The sequence below is a fragment of the Orycteropus afer genome, unplaced genomic scaffold (assembly GCF_000298275.1).
Source record: "Orycteropus afer afer isolate SDZICR_OR568_19922 unplaced genomic scaffold, OryAfe1.0 scaffold00103, whole genome shotgun sequence".
Lineage (NCBI taxonomy): Eukaryota > Metazoa > Chordata > Mammalia > Tubulidentata > Orycteropodidae > Orycteropus > Orycteropus afer.
Window position 1 is genome coordinate 2,244,952 of NW_006921690.1, and position 19,680 is coordinate 2,264,631.

Below are 19,680 nucleotides of genomic sequence, written 5' to 3' on the forward strand. Positions count from 1 at the left end.
AGTCAAGCTGGATTCAGAAGAGGGTCCAGAACAAGGGTTATCACTGCTGATGTCAGATAGATCTTGGCTGAAAGCAGAGAATACCAGTAAGATGTTTACTTGTGTTTCATCAACTATGCAAAGGCATTTAACTGTCTGGATCGTAACAAATTCTGAATAACATTACGAAGAATGAGAATTCCAGAACATTTCACTGTACTCATACAGAACCTGTATTTAGACCAAGAGGCAGTCATTCAAGCAGAATAAGGAGATACTACAAGGTTTAAAATCAGGAAGGGTGTGCATCTGGGCTGTATCCTTTCGCTGAACTTATTCAATCTGTATACTGAACAAATAATCCAAGAAGCTGGACTATATGAAGAAGAACACAGCATCAAGATTGGAGGAAGAATCATTAATGACCTCTGAAGTGCAGATGATACAACCTTGCTTATTGAAAGCAAAGACTTGAAGCACTTACGACGAAAATTAAAAGACGATAGCCTTCAGTATGGATTACACCTCAACATACAGAAAACAGAAATCCTTACAACTGGACCAAAAAGAAACATCATGATAAAGGGAGAAAAGATTGAAGCTGTCAAGGATTTCGTTTTACTTGGGTCCACAATCAATGCCCATGGACACAGCAATCAAGTAATCAAATGCTTTGTTGTACTGGGTAAAACTGCTGCAAAAAAGATCTCTTTGATGTGTTCAAAAGCAAAGGTATCACTTGGAGGACTAAGATGCACCTGACCTAAGCCGTGGTTATTTTCAATTGCCTCATATGCACATGAAAGCCAGACAATGAACAAGGAAGACTGAAGAGAACTGATGTATTTGAGTTGCAGTGTTGGTGAAGAATATTGAAAATACCATGACCTCCCAGAAGAATAAATAAATCTGTGTTGGAAGAGGTACAGCCACACTGCTTCTTAGAAGTGAGGATGGAAAGACTTTGTCTCATGTACTTTGACATGTTATCAGGAGGGACCAATCTTTGGAGAAGGGCATCATGCTAGGTAAGTTAGAGGTTTAGTGAAAAAGACTCTCACAGATCCTCAGTGAGATGTATGGATACAGTGCCTGCAACAATGGACTCAAGCAGCAATGACTGTGAGGACGCTACAGGACCAGTCATTGTTTCATTCTACTGTACACTGGCTCACTATGAGTTGGGACCAACTCAGCAGCACCTAACAATGACAAGCACCTTGTAAATTTTTGGTTCCATATGGCCAGAATCTACTAGGACATTCCCTGGGGCAAGCACTATGACTGGCTAAGAAATGAAATCTGCCTAATATCCGCACTTCTCTTTCCTCATCTTACTCGATGTATTCCAAGAACAAAGGCATTCAATGTGTGCATGTCTTGTTTATGCACAGTCTTTCCTCCCCAAAAGGAGTGTAGAATAAAAAAAGACAAGTGCTATGTTGTGACACCCACCCCTCAGAGTCTGATCAATCTGTGGAGGTGTGGGATGTTTCACAAAAGCCAGATCCTAGGGATGAGTCATAATAAAATCAAAGAAAGGACAAAATGACTAACATTTGAAGGTATTCTTTCTTTCCAAAGCACTTTATACACTCTTTTCATTGGCATTTCACAATAACCCTAAAAAGCAGCGTGTTCTCACTTTACAGCTGAGAAAAATGGCTGGAGAAATCAAATGATGAACCCAGAAATCACAGGGCTCACACACTCTTTCACTGGCATTTCACAATACCTCTTAAGAGGTCCTGTATTATCACTTTACAATGGAGAAAAATGACTTTGTGGACATCAAATGATGTACCTCAAGTCAAAGAGCTTATCTGTGGCAAAACCAGGTTCAGAAAGATCCAAATGGGGGGGGGGGATAGCCTGTAATATATATAACAAAGAGACTAGTATAAAGAATACACAGGAAACATATAAGGAATTCCATTAAGTCAGTAAGAAAAAGCCAAATAAGTCCAAAAGAAACACTAACAAAGGATATGAAAATAATAAAAATGTGAAACAGCTAATAAACTTACAAAAAGATGTATGTATGTCCAAACTTCTTACCCATCAGATTGAAAGAGTTTTTTCAATCTGTTAATATGAAGGGAGCTCTGGTGGAATAGTGCCTAAGGCATCTGACTACTAACCAGAAAGCTGGCAGTTCAAACCCACCAGCCACTCCTCGGAAGGAAGGTTGGGCAATCTACTTCTGTAGTGATACCACCTTGGAAGCCCAAGGAGGGGTCGCTATGAGTCAGGACCGACTCAATGGCAGTGAGTTAGTTAGTTAATATGAAGCACTGAGGGGCTTGGAGAAAGTGGGAACTTTGACACATTGCTGACGGAAGTATTAAATGATACAGCTACTTTGAAATGACATGCTTAGCAAGTCCACTTCTCCCCTTCTCCCCATGAGAAACACCAGCACATGTGTCAAGGAGACATGCATCAAAACATTTACTGCAGTATTGTTTATAGTACTGGAAAACAGGAAACATCATAAGAGTCTGTCAATAGCAGGTAGCTAAATAAACTATGGAATTAACAAACAATAAAGTATGAAGTAGCAAATAAAAAGAATGATATGGATCTGTATGTATATGTATACAAAGCAAGATACACTATTGAATTTTTAAAAAACTGCAAAATGGTACATTCAGTAAATACCATTTATTTAAATACAAACAACTTTATTATTTTCTGAGTGATATTATAAACAACAACAACAAAAAAAAAACTGCTATCAAGTTAATTTTGATTCACAAGGCCATGAGCATCAGAATAGAACTGTGCTCCACAAGGTTTTCAGTGGCTGATTTTTTGTAAGTAGATCACCAGGCCTTTATTCTGAAGCACCTCTGGGTAGACTCAAGCCTCCAACCTTTAGTTAACAGCTGAGTGTGTCATCCAATTGCACCTCCCAAAGACTTCATGGGTGACACATTATGTAGGTAGGTACAAGATTAGAAAAGCAATTACTAGAGGGACTGATATTGGGCATAGTAGTAGGAAGGGCTTTAGACTTACCTAAATGTATTCCTATTCCTTGCATAATTAAAATTCAGTATTCAAAATGAGGAAACAGCCCTGCTGGTGCAGTGCTTAAGCACTTGGCTCCTATTTTCAAAGGTCAGCTGTTTGAACCCACCCAGCAGCTCCACAGGGAAAGATGTGACAGTCTGCTTCTGTAAAGATTTACAACCTCGGAAATCCTATGGGCCAATTCTATCCTGTCCTATAGGGTCACTGTAGAGCTGGAATTGACTCCACAGCAATGGGTTTGGTTTTTCGGTTTATCAAGAAGAATGTACAAATGAACTCAGAGCTCCTGCTTCAAGTGCCTCTCCTCATTAATTTGCAGAAGTGTAAATACTGGGACATTGTTTCTTCTACTTTGCAAACATGAACCAGCAGGTACAGGAGAGGGCTATTATGTGGTACAATTCATGTATAGAAGGAGCACTGATGGTGTAGTGGTTAAAGCATTTGGCTGCTAACCAAAAGATCAGTGGTTCGAACCCACCAGCTGCTTCACGGAATAAAGATGAGGCAGTCTGCTTCCATAAAGATTTACAGGATTGTAAACCCAATGTGGGTCACTATGAGTTGGAATCAACTCAATGGCAGTGAGAGTTTGGTTTATTCACTTATCAATTTCCAGGGATCTGAAATCCACAAAACTGTATGCAAAATTTGGGATGTACATGTAAGCAAAGAGGCAGGAGCTTTCCTGCATCCCAAAAAAGTTTAACAGTTAGTGGCTAAAGCACTTGACTGCTAACCAGAAGGCTGGCGGTTCAAACCCACCAGCCACTCCTCGGAAGGAAGATGGGGCAATCTACTTCCATAGTGATACTGCCTCGGAAACCCAAGGAGGGGTCGCTATGAGTCGGGGCCGACTCGACGGCACATAACAACAACAACAACAACAGCATAAACAGTATTGGACACAGAGAAAAGAGACCCGGGTCCTATCCCTAGCTCTGTCACTTACTGCTGTGTGAACTTGGGAAAAGTCATTTTACTTCTCTGGCTTTCTGCCTCTCTATCTGTAAATGAGTAAGATGGACCAAATCAGAAGCTGCAAATTCACAGCCTACAGCCTACAGCCTACAGCCTACATAACCTTTTTCTTTGGCTTGCACAGTGTTGTTTTACATAGCACTGGAAAAATCTTTAAATTAGGAATTTTAAATTAGGTGTTAGCATTTAAAAATCAGGAGATATGATGTAAAAATAAAGATTTCTAGCTTCTTCTGAAAAGCTAAAGAGTATGACTGTGCTGGGCTCCCAACCCCATATAACAGCTACTTGCATTAGGCAAGGCAAACTCTCTCCAGTGTCCCAGAGTCATTTTGGCTTCTTCTCTCATTTATATCAGCTTCCTGGTCCCTACAGACATGTCAAGCAGCTACTCCTAGAATCAACTCTCTCAGAGAGTTCTTGTTTTTGGACATTGTTCAGGTTACCTAGTGCCGCTGTGACAAGAATATACCACAAATGTGATGGCCCTAACAAACAGGAGTTTATTCTCTTACAGTTTGGGAGGCTAGAAGTCTGAGTTCAAAGTGCCAGGCTCTAGGGGCTATGTGACCTTGGGCTTCAGCTCTGCCTCATGCTCCCGGCCCACTGAAGCTAGAGGCATCTCTTCACTCAGGCAGCTACTGGCTGCTGAGGCTGACAAGCCCTAGATCAACAAATAAAATGGTACAGTCCCGATGTTACCAAACCACATGGCAGGCCTTTAATTCAAGTCCACTGAAAGTCCCGAGGTTGGAAGAGCATAGCAGGCTGCTGGACAACAACATGGCTACATGCAGGGTTCAAGCGTGCCATAAGCTGGAGACCATACCCAAAGCTGCTTCTTATATATGGGAAGCAGACCACATCCCTAAAGCAGCTATTCAGCTGCTTATGGTAGATCCCATCACGGAGGTGACTGCCAGTCTCATCATGGGAAATAACAACTACCAGCTACCCAGCCACTCAACCAGGCCAAGCCAAGTTGACACACAAACTTAAACACCACAGACACCAAGAAAATACCTCAGATACATATATCCATCTGTCTATCCATCCACTGAAAAACACAGAAATAATATAGCTCATTCTAATGTAAGGATCCTTTAAAAATGGGCAAGATACAGAAACAAAGGTGGAATGTGGGAGGTAAAAGCGGCATCAGAACAGGAAGAAGTATTCCTTGACAAACGGTCTTTGCACTTTTATTGGAGTCAGTCTGGTTGAATGCCAACAACCAACTGTGGACCAAAAGAAAAGTCATCTGTCAGCAGACATGCTATTGTAAATCACATAAATATTCTAAACTGGCTCCTAAATATTGAATTCTGTATCACAAAGAACCAGAAGATACCGAGTTCAGAAAGAATATTGGCTGCCTATTTTTGCCCCAATCCTACTGGCCTTACATTGGCACCATGCTTGAAAAGGAAATCAATTCAACTTTCTGCCATTTTTACAAAAAGATTGCATTTTGGAGAAACATTTCGGAAAAGTGTGATTTTGGAAAAGGATCAAAAGATGGAATATGAAAGAGTCTTGCTAAAGAATTAAATAAGAAAGCAAAGCTTTATCAAAAGGAAATAAAACTAAATTTTAGTATCACCATCCCATACATAAAAATTCTTTACCATCTTCTTTACAAAACTTGATTTTCCAACCCCAAACGCACTCCTATGTTAGGCTTTCCCATCCTGAGTCTGAGAAAAACCCACCCTTGCCACCCTACAGTCATTTTTCGTATGGGAACCAGAGTGAACTTTTAAGAACATAAACCAGATAACTCACTTATTTCCTTCTTTAACAGTCTCAGTCTTCCCGTTACACTTAGGGGGGAAAAAATCCTTGTCATGTGCTACTTGGTAATCTGACTTCATCTACCATTCTCTCACCTTACTCACACTCCCGCCATTCTTTTTATCCCTCAACAAGCATTTTCCCCCTTAGCTATTCTCAGTTATACTCTTAGACCACTATCCATCCTGATATGCCCTCAGATCTTCTCAAGGCTAGCTTTAACTATATACAAGTGATTACCTCAAAAAAGTTTTTCTCAGATCTTAAAAGAGCCTTTCTCTCATTCTCCCACTTCAGTCATTCTCTGTCTCCTTCTCCTAGCTTATTCCCAGTACTTATCACTATTTGAAATATTATTTATCATTTATCTTGCTTACTGTTTGGCTTGTCCACAAGAATATATGCTTCATGAAACCAAAGTTTCAGAACTGTTCACTGTTAGGTTCGCTACTGCCTAAACTACTCTGACAAATTTTAAGCCTTCAATAAACGTATGTTCAATAAGCATATAAGCTCAAAGGAAAAAAACACCATGTTACTGGTTTCAAATATATAAATGTATCTTAATAAATACTATGCCTCAAAGAACTGTTTCAAAAATTAAATGAGATAATGTGTAGAAAATTTCTAGTACAGAACTTGGTACATGCTAAGTGTTCAACTAATTTTTTTTACCATTGTTCTAAATTATGTGACAACATATTCAGTGACTACGATGTATCAGGCACTGAACTAGTGAAGTGCTGAGTAGAAAACACTGGACAAATAGTTTGTCACCAATCAAAATACTCTGTAAAATATATTAAGAAGAAAACTTCAGAGGGAAGGAAAAAAATACTTTTACAGTACTTACAAAGAATTTATCAATTAAATACCTTCATATAGATAATAAACATCAGAGAATGTGTTGATACAACTTAGAAAGCTTAAATATGAGTGGGAGTAATTTAAACAGAGTGGAAGCAAAATGAGATAGAGACTGTGAGATCAAGAAGAGAGATAACATGTACTTTGGTGTTCCACTTATTAGACGAGTGACCTTTGGAAAAATTCCTCTTTGAGGTATGCTTTTTCACCTATAAAATGGAACTCACAATACCACAGCTTCTGAGGATTGTTATGGACTGAACTGTATTCCCCAAAAATGTGTTGTAAATCCTAACCCCTATACCTGTGGATGTAATCACGTTTGGGAACAGAGTTTTCTTTGTTAAATTGTTGTTGTTATGTGCCATCAAGTCAGCCCCGACTCATAGCGACCCCTTCTTAGGTTGCCAAGGCAGTATCACTACAGAAATAGGATTGCCCAACCTTCCTTCTGTGGCTGGTGGGTTTGAACCACCAGCCTTCTGGTTAGCAGTCAAGTGCCTTAGGCACTATACTACCAGAGCTCCTATTGTTAAGTTAATGAGGCCATATCAGTGAAGTTGTGTCTGACACCGATCACTTTAAAGATATAAAAAGAGTCGATTAAGCACAGAAACAGGCAAGCACAGATGGGGTAAGGTGGATGCCATGCCACATGAAGACTGTTAAAGAACCAAGGTACAGAAGCTGAAGAGACAAGGACCTTCCCCCTAGAGCCGACCCATAGAGAAAGCCTTCCTCTACAGCCACTGCCCTGAATTTGAACTTCTAACATCCTAACTGCGAGAAAATAAATTTCTGTTGGTTAAAACCAACAACCTGTGGTATTTCTATTATAGCAGCATTAAGAAACTAAGATACAGATCAAATGAAATAATGTATGAAAAGCACCTGACCTCAAATCACTCAATAAACGACAGCTACTGTTATTATTCTCATCTTTGGAAAGAACCTCAGAATTCAACAGCAGATAAGAGCTTCTAGACTCTCTCCATTTTATAACCTCAGACGAGGTTAGCGTTTTTCATTCTTCACACGCAGGAAGTCAAAATCTACCACTCAACACAAGTTACAATCCTCAGAGTTCACACACAACAAAGCATAGTGAGGAGGACAGAGGGGGTGCCAAAGAACCCTACATCTGTCCCCATGATTGCCGACTGGAAAGAAAGTGGAGTCTATTACTAACTAGAAAGTAAAGGGTGTATTGCCCCCGCCTCCCCTCTGCGTCTGTAAAAATTCCCACAGTTCAGAATGTAAAACAGAATGTAAAGAGGACAAGCAGCAAGACTTGTGAACCTAAAATTAGACTTACCAGCTGTGTTTTGGTTAGCTAGTACATATGGCACCAGCAGGACACTGAAATAGCCTCTTCTTTGAAGACAAGCGTTTCACCAGCCTAGTTACCCACCAGTATAGAGCAGGCAGGAGGAACAGAAGGAGAGGAGGCTGAACAGTTTTCACCCAGAATTTCGGTGGCCAGAAGTTCTGCTGCCGCCAGACTAACTTGTCTAGTATTGAACTCAGAATCAAACCTTATGAAACTGTAATGAAACTAATTGTTATTGTTGTTCTTAGGTGCTATCGAGTTGGCTCGGACTCATACCAACCCTGTACAACAGAACGAAACACTGCCTGGTTCTGTGCCATCCTCACAATCCGTGCTATGCTCGACCCTGTCATTGCAGCCACTGCGTCAATCCATCTTGTTGAGGGCCTTCCCTTTTTTTATTGACCTCTACTTTACCAATCATGATATCCTTTTCCAGGTAAGGGTCCCTCCTGCCAACATGGCCAAAGCAGGAGAGATAAAGTCTGGCCATTCTCACTTCTAAGAAGCATTCCAGCTCCACTCCTTCCAGAACAGATTTGTTCATTCTTCCGGCAGTCCGTGGTACCACGGCAGTCCATGGTACCATGGCAGTCCATGGCAATGGAAATAATAAGAGCCACCAATTACTGAGGGCTTGTTATAGTCCAGTCACTGTGCTAAGCTCTTTACATCTATGACCTTATTTGTTCCTCACAACTATGAAGAGAAACAACTATGTCCATGGTACAGAGGAGGAAACCAAGACTCAGAAAGGCTGACTGAATTACCCAAAACGACATTAAATTCACTGCCATCAAGTCAAATCCAACTAACAGCGACCCCCTCTTTGGGTTTCCAAAGTGGTATCTCCATGGAAGTAGATTGCCCAGTCTTCCTTCCAAGGAGTGGCTGGTGAGTTTGAATCACCAGCCTTCTGGTTAGCAGTCAAATGCCTTAGGTACTTTGCCACCAGAGCTCCCTAAAATGACACTAATAGGCAGCAAAGCCAGGACTCAAATCCACAGATTGTAAAGCCAACTTGGACAAAGACTGACTGATCCTTTAATATTCATCCTCCCATTTCCCCTTAGGAACAGAAATCTAGCTTTTAGCTGTATACACTATAGTCCGGAGAAATGATTATTTCCCAGCCTCCCAGTCCCAGTTTTATAAGGCCATGGAGCTGAGGTCTGGCCAATGAAACACAGGCAGCAACATGTGCACCTTCTGGAGGGTTCCCTTAAATGTACTGGCTGGACTTCCAGCTGTCATGTCAGTCCATAACAAGGTGTATACCCTAAGGATGTCAGAGCAGCACTGGAAAGAACCTGGATTCTTAGTAATTTTGTGGTTTTTCAACACCAGCCTTAGATTGTCTACAGCTAGACCTCTTTTATATGAAAGAGAAATAAACATCTCTCTTGAGTTGCTGTTATTTTTAGTTTTTCCAAGTATCTTTCACTATTCTAAATGCAGCTGAACTTAACCCTAATGTTGTTGTTAGTTACCATCGAACTGATTCCAAGTCACGGCAACCACACATGTGCAGAGTAGAACTCCACAGGGTTTGAAGGCAGTGATCTTTCGGAAGTAGACTGCCAGGCCTGTCCTTCAAGGTATCTCTGAGTGGGTTGGAACTGCCAACCTTTCAGCTAGGAGTTGAATGCTTAACTGACTGCATCACCCAAGGATTCCAATGCTAATGTAAACTCTATGCAATATTGTCTCTTTTGTTTCTTCAAAATTCCCTGGGGATAGATGAAATTATGATACTCCACATTATGCACTTAGGAAATACTTTGTATATATCTACTGACTAGATATATCTACTAACTAGCAGGCACTGTGCTAGGTGCTAGGAACACAGAGATGAATAACATACAGTCCTAGCCCTAGAAGGGTTCACAACCCATAGGAGACACAGACATAGAAAAAAGAGAACATTGATACAGTATACTGTATTTAGTAATACTCGTATATATTTAGAAAAACTCATGGGGTTACTGTGAGTTAAAATCGACTTAAGGGCACTTAACAATGTGTAGTAATACAATAAATGCATACAGGCTGTTGGTATGGGAACGCAGAGGAGGGATAACTAACAACTTGTACCATTGTGTATAGTAAAATCCTATCTGTCTTTCAAGGCTCACCTCAAATACCCTTCCTCCAAGAAACCTTTCCTGGTTCTATAACTTCACAATCTTTCTGAACCAGGCACCCTGCTCTGCACCCAAAATCACCCCAACATTTGCTTTTTTACCAACATAACCTGTCTAGGAAAGGGGGAAAAAGAGTAACTTTATAGTGGAAAAAACTCGACAAACACTACCTCCAAACTGGAAAAAAAAAAAAAAACCACCAATCTCACTGCCATCGAGTCAATTCAACTCACAGCAACCCCTCCATGGGTTTCCAAGGAATATCTCTACGGAAGTAGATTGCCCAATCTTCCTTCCAAATGAGTGGCTGGTGGGTTTGAATGGCCAGCCTTCTGGTTAGCAGTCAAATGCCTACTACTTCAGTTGGATGATTAAGGTCAACATCAACAGTGATAAGCTATGCTGAAAGTAGGATGTGATGAGAATCACTCCTTATGTCTACAGTCTTTCTCCCAAAAAAATCATAACCCTAGTCCAATCATGAGATAAACATAAGACAAATCCCAGTAAAGGGACAGTCCACAAAACACCTGACTAGTACTCTCCAAAACTATCGAGGTCCTCAAAATAAGGCAAGTTCGAGAAACTGTCCAACCTCAAAAGGAGCCTAAGGAGACATGGCAATGAAATGATATGGTATCCTGGGTGAAATCCTAGAACAGAAAAAGACACTGGGGAAGAACTAAGGAAATCTGAATACAATACAGACATTAGTTAATAATAATTTACCAACACTGATTCCTTATTATGGCAAATGTGCCATAGTTATGTAAGATGTTCAGAACAGAAGAAATGGTATGGGTTATATCAGAACTCTGTACTATCTTGGCAATGTTTTCTGTAAATCTAAAACTATTCTAAAATTAAAAAAAATATTTACATATATACATATACATAAACACATACATGCACACAAATGCATCCACAGAGATTCTGATTTAATTGGCCAGTGTGCAGCTGATCACGGGTCATGATCAAATGAGCAGCAGTCAAGGCTGAGAAAAGTACTGTCTGCTTTGCTGAGTTCCTCTGCTGTTCCTCTTTCATTCTACTCTGTTCTATAATGGACTTCTTGCTGTCCTTCCAAACCTGCAAGTTCACCTTTACCTTAGAGACTTTGCACTCACTGTCCTTTCTGTGTTAATCGCTCTACTTGAGGACATTGTGTTCATTCACAGCTTATAAATGAGGTGTAATGTTAATAATGAAGCTCGTGGAAGAGACCTCACCCTGAATAGGGACACAATTAGATGGCTTGTCCCCCTCCACTCAACCCTTCAGAAGCCCTCCAGGCTCTTTCTCTCTTTGTGTGTGTGTGTGTGTATGTGTGTGTGGTTTAGGTGAAAGTTGACAAAGCAAATTAGTTAACCATTCAATAATTTATACAGAGGATATTTGGTAACTTTGTTGCAATCTTCTCATTGTATTAGCACTCACTCCCTTTTCATTGGCCCAGTTTTCTTGCCCTTCCTGCCTTCTTAATTTTACTTTTGGGCAAATGCTGCCCTTTTTGGATTCATACAGTTGAATTCCTGGGAAGCACGTCCCTCATGAGTGTTACTGTTCACTTTATAGGTCTGCCTATTCAGGTGCTCTTTAAGGAAGCTCAATCACCCTGAATTTTGACTCTCCTAAAAGTTTAACTATTTTAAAGGGAAACCCATACACTCATAGTCCCTCCACAGAGTATTTTCCCCTGTGCTGGCAGCACACTGCAGCTGCTTGAACAACATCATCCTCTCACTTTGAAAGGCAACCAGTCCCTCTATGAAGAGCTATATAAATCAAACCAATCATTTCTGCTATAAATAAAATTACTGGACTCTGTGCAAGCAATATCAAATACTGTACAATAGGAAGGTTTCCCTAGATCTTTGCACAATCTCATAATTCAGATCCCATCCAAATGTCATGTACTCAGAGATGCCTTCTATGACCACCTCATCAAAAAATAGCTCTATCATCCTGATATACCACTCTTTCATTACCATGCATTACTGTCTTCATCACACATATCACCATCCACTATCTCCTTCCCCTCTCCTAGAGGACCAAAATCAAAACCACTGCCATTTGAACCAATCCCAACTCATAGTAACCCATTAGGACAGAGTAACACTACCCCATAGGGTTTTCAAGCCTGTAAATCTTTACAGAAGCAGACTGCCTCATATTTCTCCCACCTACCATTAGGTAAAGAGCTCTGGAGGCTCAGTGCCTAAGGCATTTGACCACTAACCAGAAGGTTTGCAGTTCAAACCCAGCAGCTGCTCCACAGAAGAAAGATGAGGCAATGTACTTCCGTAAAGATTTACAGGGGTTGCTATGAATCTGAATCAAGTCGATCGAAGTGGACTGTTAGGTTAGCAGCTAAACGCCTTAAACACTGCACCACCAGAGCTCCTGTGCTACAGGGCAAACTCCATAAAGGATAGGGCCCTGTCTGTCCCACTATACTTCTAGCATAGACTAAGACTGTACATTTTGGATGGTGGACTGAACAAGGAAATCCTAGAGCCGCAGCCCTCACATAAAGTTCCCATGGAACCATTTAGGGGTGGCTTGAACTGGTGACACCAACCCATACCCTTTACTAGAGTTTTAGCTTTTATCATATTCTGTACAAGATTAAGACATTGACTGAAGCACTGTGTAGGCAGTGCTTCATGCTCTTATAAAAGTTCCCCAATACTTTCAGTCAAGAGTAAGAACTAAAAACTATAAATATGCACATTATAGTAGACCTTCAACCCTCTGCCTCTCTACCAGAGTTTCTCTTTATGAGCTGATGAGAGAACCAGAGCCACACACCACGAGGATTACAGTCTGGCATCTCTCCATCTCCAGCCCCTCTGGAGTTACAGCTCTTCTGGGCATATGCCAATATCCCTCCAACCACTCTGCTACCAGTCCCCCTCACTGACTCACCTCCACAGCTGCTCCCAATGCTACTTAATCAAACATGCCTCTCCCCAAGTACCCATCCTAAAGGTACACTCAAGAGCAAGCAGTCCATAGAAAAGCCAGTAACAAGAACTTTGAAGATGATCAATAAGCATTTATAGAACTCTGCCAACCACTTCTCCCTTTGTCACGATATAAAACTCCACCTTTCCTTCATGTGATCTTAGGGTGAGCTGTCACACAGATTTTCTAAACCAGTGCTTTTCAAACTATAGTACATCACTCATTAGTGTGCCATGAAATCAATTTAGTGGAAGAACCCAGAAGTTTGCATGAACAGATCAGAACAGAAACAGAACATATCATTCGAAATAAGATAGTGTCCCACTGAGTTAACTGTCACTATCTGTCTCTGCGAGAATGTGTATGTTGTATGTTTGTGTGAGAACCACAATGTTTCACATACTTTTCGTACATCCAAAAAAGGAAAAAAAAAAGACTAAAGTTAACCAGGATGTGGGGGAACCCAAAACATAATATACAAATCCAAAACCCACTGCTGTCAAGTTCGATTCTAACCCATAGCAACCCTACAGGACAGAGCTGAACTGTCTCATAGAGTTTCCAAGGCTGTAATCTTTACAGAAGCAGACTGACACATCTTTCTCCCACAGAGTGGCTAGTAGGTTTGAACTGCCAACCTTTCAGTTAGCAGCCAACTGCTTAACCACTGCACCACTAGGCTCCTTAAAATGTAATCTAAACACTGACAAATGAATCTAGCTGTATTACAAGTAAATAACATAACTGCACTCAAGAAGGCAGGGAAGAAAACTAACCTAAGTAACAGTGGAAAACAGTATTTTTCTGGATACTATAAGAATATATATTGCTAGATAACTGGTTATTCATATAGGAGAAAATGAAATTGAACCCCTATATGCATTATACAAAAAGGGACACAAGATGCAAGGAATAAGACACAAAAAACACTATTCATAAAGGGAGAGAGGGAGAAAAGAAGACACTACAGATGGCGAAGAGAAAAAAGAAAGGGAAAGAGAAAAAATGAGAGGAGGAAGGGAGGGAGGAAGAGAAAAAAAAGTGAAAGAAGATGCTTGCAACCAATATAACCAACAAAAAGTCAGAACAAAATATATTTTAAAAACTCATAAAAATTACAAGAAAAAGACAACTCAGTAGAAAAATAAGCAAAAGACCTGATGGGCATGCTTTTCATAAAAAAAGGAAAGAAAGAGTATACTAAGGTCATTGGTAACTAGAGAAATGCAAATTAAAACAGTAATAAGATACCATCACATATCCACTAGATTGACAACAATTTAAAATTTTGCAATAGCAAGTGGTGGAGAAAATATAGAACAACAGGAACTCTCATGTGTTATGTAGAAACAGAGCAACAAGAACTCTCATAGAGCACTGATAGCAATACTTTCGTGAAAATAGGTGACAACATTTAGTACTATAAAAGATACGTAAAATCTATGACCTGGCAATTGCACTCCTAGGTTTATATTCCATGTAACTGTATGTACATGTGCACCAGGAGACATGGAATGTTTGTACCAGCATTGCTTACAATAGCTCCACAACCTAGTGACAAATTAAATGTTCAACAACCATTTGTTGTTGTTGTTGTTGTCAACAACCATAGAATAAGTAAAAATTCATGAAATGAACTTCTATTCAGTAAAGTATATGGACAAACCAGCTACTCACTAGACCAATCTCATAAACACAGCATAGAAAAAATGAAGTGAAACCCCAAAGAATGCATACAATATATCAATCATGTCAAGCTCAGAAAAGTTTAGGAGTGCATAATACATGGTAAAATTACAAAGATAAGGAAATTATCATCATCAAAGTCAAGATAACGGTTACCTATGCCAAAGAGGGGAGCTCTGGTAGCACAGTGGCTAAGGCACTTGACTGCTAACCAGAAGGCACTTGACTGCTAACCAGAAGGCTGACGGTTCAAACCCACCAGCCACTCCTTAGAATGAAGATGGGGCAATCTACTTCCGTAGTGATACTGCCTCGGAAACCCAAGGAGGGGTCGCTATGAGTCGGGTCCAACTCGACGGCACATAACAACAACAACAACATGTGAGAGAGAGATGATTGGAACTGGAGAGGGTTATGGGACAGGAAGGCTTTAGTATTGCTAGTAATGTTTTATTTCTTAAGCTGGGGGGAGGTTACATAAGAATCTGCCTTTTAACTATTTATTTGATTGTGCACATGCTTTTACATACTTTGTGTATTTTACATAAAACATAAGGATGGGAAACAAACCAACCACCTTAATATAGGGGACTATCACTATCAAAGTATTTGTGACACCAGTCCCAACAACTATAAGGTTGCTTAGGGAACAAAGTCTTAAGAGGACAACATTCATTAATGTACTGAATGTTTCACGCACTGTTTGCCCCACTCCAAATGTCAACTCCAACAGTTTCTCTAATTATGAACATCCACAATATAAACAAAAGGCAAATAATTTGCAAATTCATCCATTCAACAAATATTTATTAAGTGTCTATTATTTGCCAAGTCTGCTTCCATAAAGATTTACAGCCTCGGAAACCTGAAACCCTATGGGGCAATTCTACTGTAGCATTCCTATGGATCAGAATCGATTTGATGGCAGTGGGTTTGGCTCTGGCTTTTATTACTTGCCAAATGTTGTGCTAAGAAAACCAGTATGGTCCAAGATAAACAAAAGCTCTGCTGTCTTGCAAAAGTTGCAGGGCATCAGAACCCCCACTCCCATCCCAATTTCACTTCCACTTTCTCAGCTTCCAAGGAGCTCAGGTGGTGTAGTGGTTAAAAGCATTCAGTTGCTAACCAAAGGTTGGTAGTTCAAATCCACCAGCTGCTCCATGGGAGAAAAATGAGGCAGTCTACTTCCATAAAGATTTACAGCCTTGGAAACCCTATGGGGATCACTATGAGTCAGAACTGACTTCATGGCAGTGGGTTTGGTTTGGTTTTTCTCAGTCTTCTTACCTATCTAGTTTCAAATATGAACCCATAAAGAACTAGGGGCACACGTGAAGTTATTGTAAAAACCACTATCTTAGTCACTATAGAGATGCCAGCTGCTTGGGTTCATTGGGCCCAATCAGCTTCCCATTTTTTCAAGGAGGCAGAGATGTAACTATGGTGATGTGGTGGAAAATATTTAAGTGGAATCCAAGCTCCCAAGAGGGACCTCAGAAGAAAGACCTGATGATCTACTTCTGAAAAAGCAGCCACTGAAAACCCTATGGAGCATATTCTACTGACACACATGGGATCACCGTAATCAAAATCAACTCTACTGGCAGCTGGTTTCTAAGCTCCCAAGGAATGCTTTTATCTGGGATCCACAGACTAGAGACTTGTAATTTTCCATAAATTGTACTAGATTTTGTGTATACATGTATTTTTCTTGGGTGATGATCCAAAGCTTTCTCATCTGATTTTCAAAGGGGTCCAGCCAGCAAGAGTGGAAAAACACTGCTCCCCAACCATCTGAATAGCTTTTTAGGGGCAGGTAGAAGTGAATGTGTCCACAGCTAAGCCACCTGAGTTGATACCAAAGTGTCCTGACCACTAGGCCTATGCTCTTAATACCCAATACTTACTCTTAGTTCTTCGAAGGCTTCGTCTAGGGTGGAGAGCTGGTGGCCCTGATGAGCCCCAATGACCGGACACAGGACACAGATGAGCTGCCTATCTTCCTGGCAATAGGTGCTCAAATCTAGCCCATGATCCGGGCACTTTCTCTTGGCCACTCTCTCTGCTTCCATTTCTATTTCTGGATCGAATTCACTCTCAGCCTCTGTTTCTCCCTCAGCCTCAGATTCTCCTTCTTCCTGGTTGTCCTCCTCTGCCTCGCTTTCTTGTTCATCCTCCATTTCTTCCTCGCTGTCTTCTTCACTCTCCTCAACGCTGTCATCCTCACTCTCCTCCTCGATCTCGCTCTCTTCTGATTCACTCTCCTCGTCGGACTCACTCTCTTCCCCCGCTTCGCTTTCTATCTCAGTCTCATTCTCCGCCTTGCCTTCAATTTTGTCTTGCCCCTCGCCCTCCCGCTTGGCTCCCGAGGTCCAGGCCCCAGCGCCATGGATGTATTCCGCTAGGTGGTGACTGAGGAACTTCTGCTTGTGCACCTCAGCGTGGCGATGGCAGTAGCAGAAGCCACATTCTCTGCACACTTCCTCCGCACCTGGAGCCTCGTCGGGCTCGCATTCGTCACACGTGCCGTCGTGAGGCAGCTCTTCGAAGGCCGCGCCCACTCCCGAGGCCATGTGGGTGCTGGGACACCGCCAAGGCACCAGGGCCTCCAAGCTCGGCGCGTTTGCGCGGTCTCCTCACTTTCTTCCCCCGACCTTTCTGGGGAATCGATGCCTGTCAGGGCTGCACCTTGCTTTGGGGTAGGGCTTGAGGCCGCGCTCGCGGCCGCCGCCTGCTCCCGGCAGCCCGTGTCCGAACCGAGGAGCAAGCGGCCTTCCCACCGGTTTGCCCTGCTCTGCGCACCGCTGCGCTTCCTCTGCAGTCCCGGGCACTTCCGGCACGGCGCCCGGCAGCCTCCCCGCGCGTTCCCGCGCCCCAAGGCGCCCGCGCTTTGCAGCCCGCTGGGCCTCCCACGGCCCCGGGCGAGATCGTGGCCGCCGCCCCGGTTCCACTTTTCCTTCCACTGTCAGGCGGCCTCCTTTCACTTCCTGAGTCATTTAAAGTGGCAATGGCCCTTTTCTGCCTGGCCCGCGGAGTTCAGCTCTGCCAGACGGGTCCTCAGCATCCCTGGGAGGAGGAGGATGGATCAAGGCCTCCAGCTCACTCCGGTGGCGGGAATTGGGCCCCGCCTTCCCCACTCGCTCCCTGGAGGTGTCAACCTGACTTTTCAAGGCAACTAGGCCGGTGTCCGTGTGTATTTAAATCTCCCTCGTTCCAATTTGTCGCCTCCCGTCACTGTTCCCCACTGCTGCATGTCCTCCAAGGAGCCAGGGCAAGAGTGTTTACCAGATTGACTGTGGCCGCGGGGGATTTCCAGAGGTCGGGGAAGGGTTGTGTTTGTTCTCCTAGGCTCTGGGAACCTGAGTCAGACTGAACAAACAAACATTTTCGGTCAGAAGCAGTACTATGCTTTGTCTGTTTGCAAAGTCTGTTTACATTCCTACCTTCGAGGGACTCAGAGATACAGCGGTGTTAACCTCCGTGCCCTTTTCTGACAGCCTGCCTCGGGTTAGCCTGAGAAGTCAGGGGAAGTGAGGTGGGAAGAGACAGTATTTGTCCAGTGAGAGTTCCAGTTTGTATGTCATTTTTCTTTAAGTAATGAGCCCCTATGGAATTAGATTGGGCTGCTTAAGAGAAAGAAAGGGAACTGTTATTTATTGAGCAATACTAAAGTGCCAAGAATTGGACTGGATCCTTAGGTGACTCCTTAAAAGCCCACTTGGAAGATCCACTCTGGGGCCCCCACAAATCTTAGTACCACTACTTATTAGCTTTGTGGCCACGGGCAAGTTAATTTATCACTGTTTTCCACTGTTTTTTTAAAACCTGTACAGTGGAGATGATGATAATACCTACCTTATGCGGTTGTTTTGGGGATTAAAGTAAAGGTTCCAGCCCTCTAGACGTGCCCACTAAATTTTAACTATTATTATTGGTAAGTTGTATTTAGTACTTACAGTGACTCTTTGAATTTTTTTTTTTTTTTTTTAATATTTTAAACAGGGCATTTTTGGCTGGTTGCTGGTGTTATAGGCGACCCCTCCGCCACCTGTGCCCTTCATCTGTGTCTCTCTTTAAAAAAAGAGCTTTGCTTTGTATTTGGGAGAGAAGTTCATCTTAATCTAGTGGGGAGGGGAAGCTGAGGTGTAGTTGAGAAGAATGGAGGGGGGTGGGATGGCAATTGTTCTCAATTGATTCTCTTAGATGATTTTTTTAGCTAGGATGACCAGATGATCTCCACAAAACTACCAGTGGATGGAATGGGATTAAAAAATATTTAAAATACTTGTTAATGTCTCCATGGACAATGTTTGCTTAATCTCTGTGCAACTTTTGTTAGATACTTATTTTTTAGAAACCTTTTGTTTTTTAACCTCAGAACAATTCTATAGAGTGTTGAAAGGAAAACCAGAAAGTTAGTTTTGTTCCAATTACATACACATTTCTGTTTTTCTCCAGTTCATTTCCCTGGAAATTATTTTTATGTCTGCATTCCATACAGGGACTAAGGCACTATAGTCGGTGAAAAACAAATGACAATTTAAACATAAGCATTAGTATACCTAGTAAATAGTGTTCTTTGCTTATTTATTTCCACCTCCCCAGGCTTCAAAGGAAACAATTTAGTCCCCATACACATAATGTTAGCACATTTAGAAAATCTTTCAATAAAAACATTTTTTTAATGCCTTAAAAGGACATTTTTGTGTCCAAGGTTATTGGGAAGCTGTCTTGTAATTTTCATTATTTTTGTTGTTTGGTCTTAATTTTGCCTGACAAAAAGTTAAACTATCATACCGTGCAATTCAATATCTGACATTTTGCAATCTTTTGAGCCCTCTGTGCAGGGGTGTTTAGAGGCAGAAGCTGATGGAACTATTAAAATGGGATCCAACT

The 19,680-nt window shown here is 41.7% G+C and overlaps 1 protein-coding gene across 1 annotated transcript in view; it reads right to left on the reverse strand.

Moving 5' to 3' along the window:
- TRIM44 (tripartite motif containing 44) overlaps positions 1–17,357 on the reverse strand; it is a 34,188-nt gene extending 16,831 nt beyond the window's left edge. The window contains exon 1 of the mRNA XM_007943305.1: positions 16,692–17,357. Within this exon, the coding sequence (XP_007941496.1) occupies positions 16,692–17,357 (666 nt within the window). The remainder of the gene's footprint in view (positions 1–16,691) is intronic.
- Between the last annotated feature and the right edge of the window lie 2,323 nt (positions 17,358–19,680).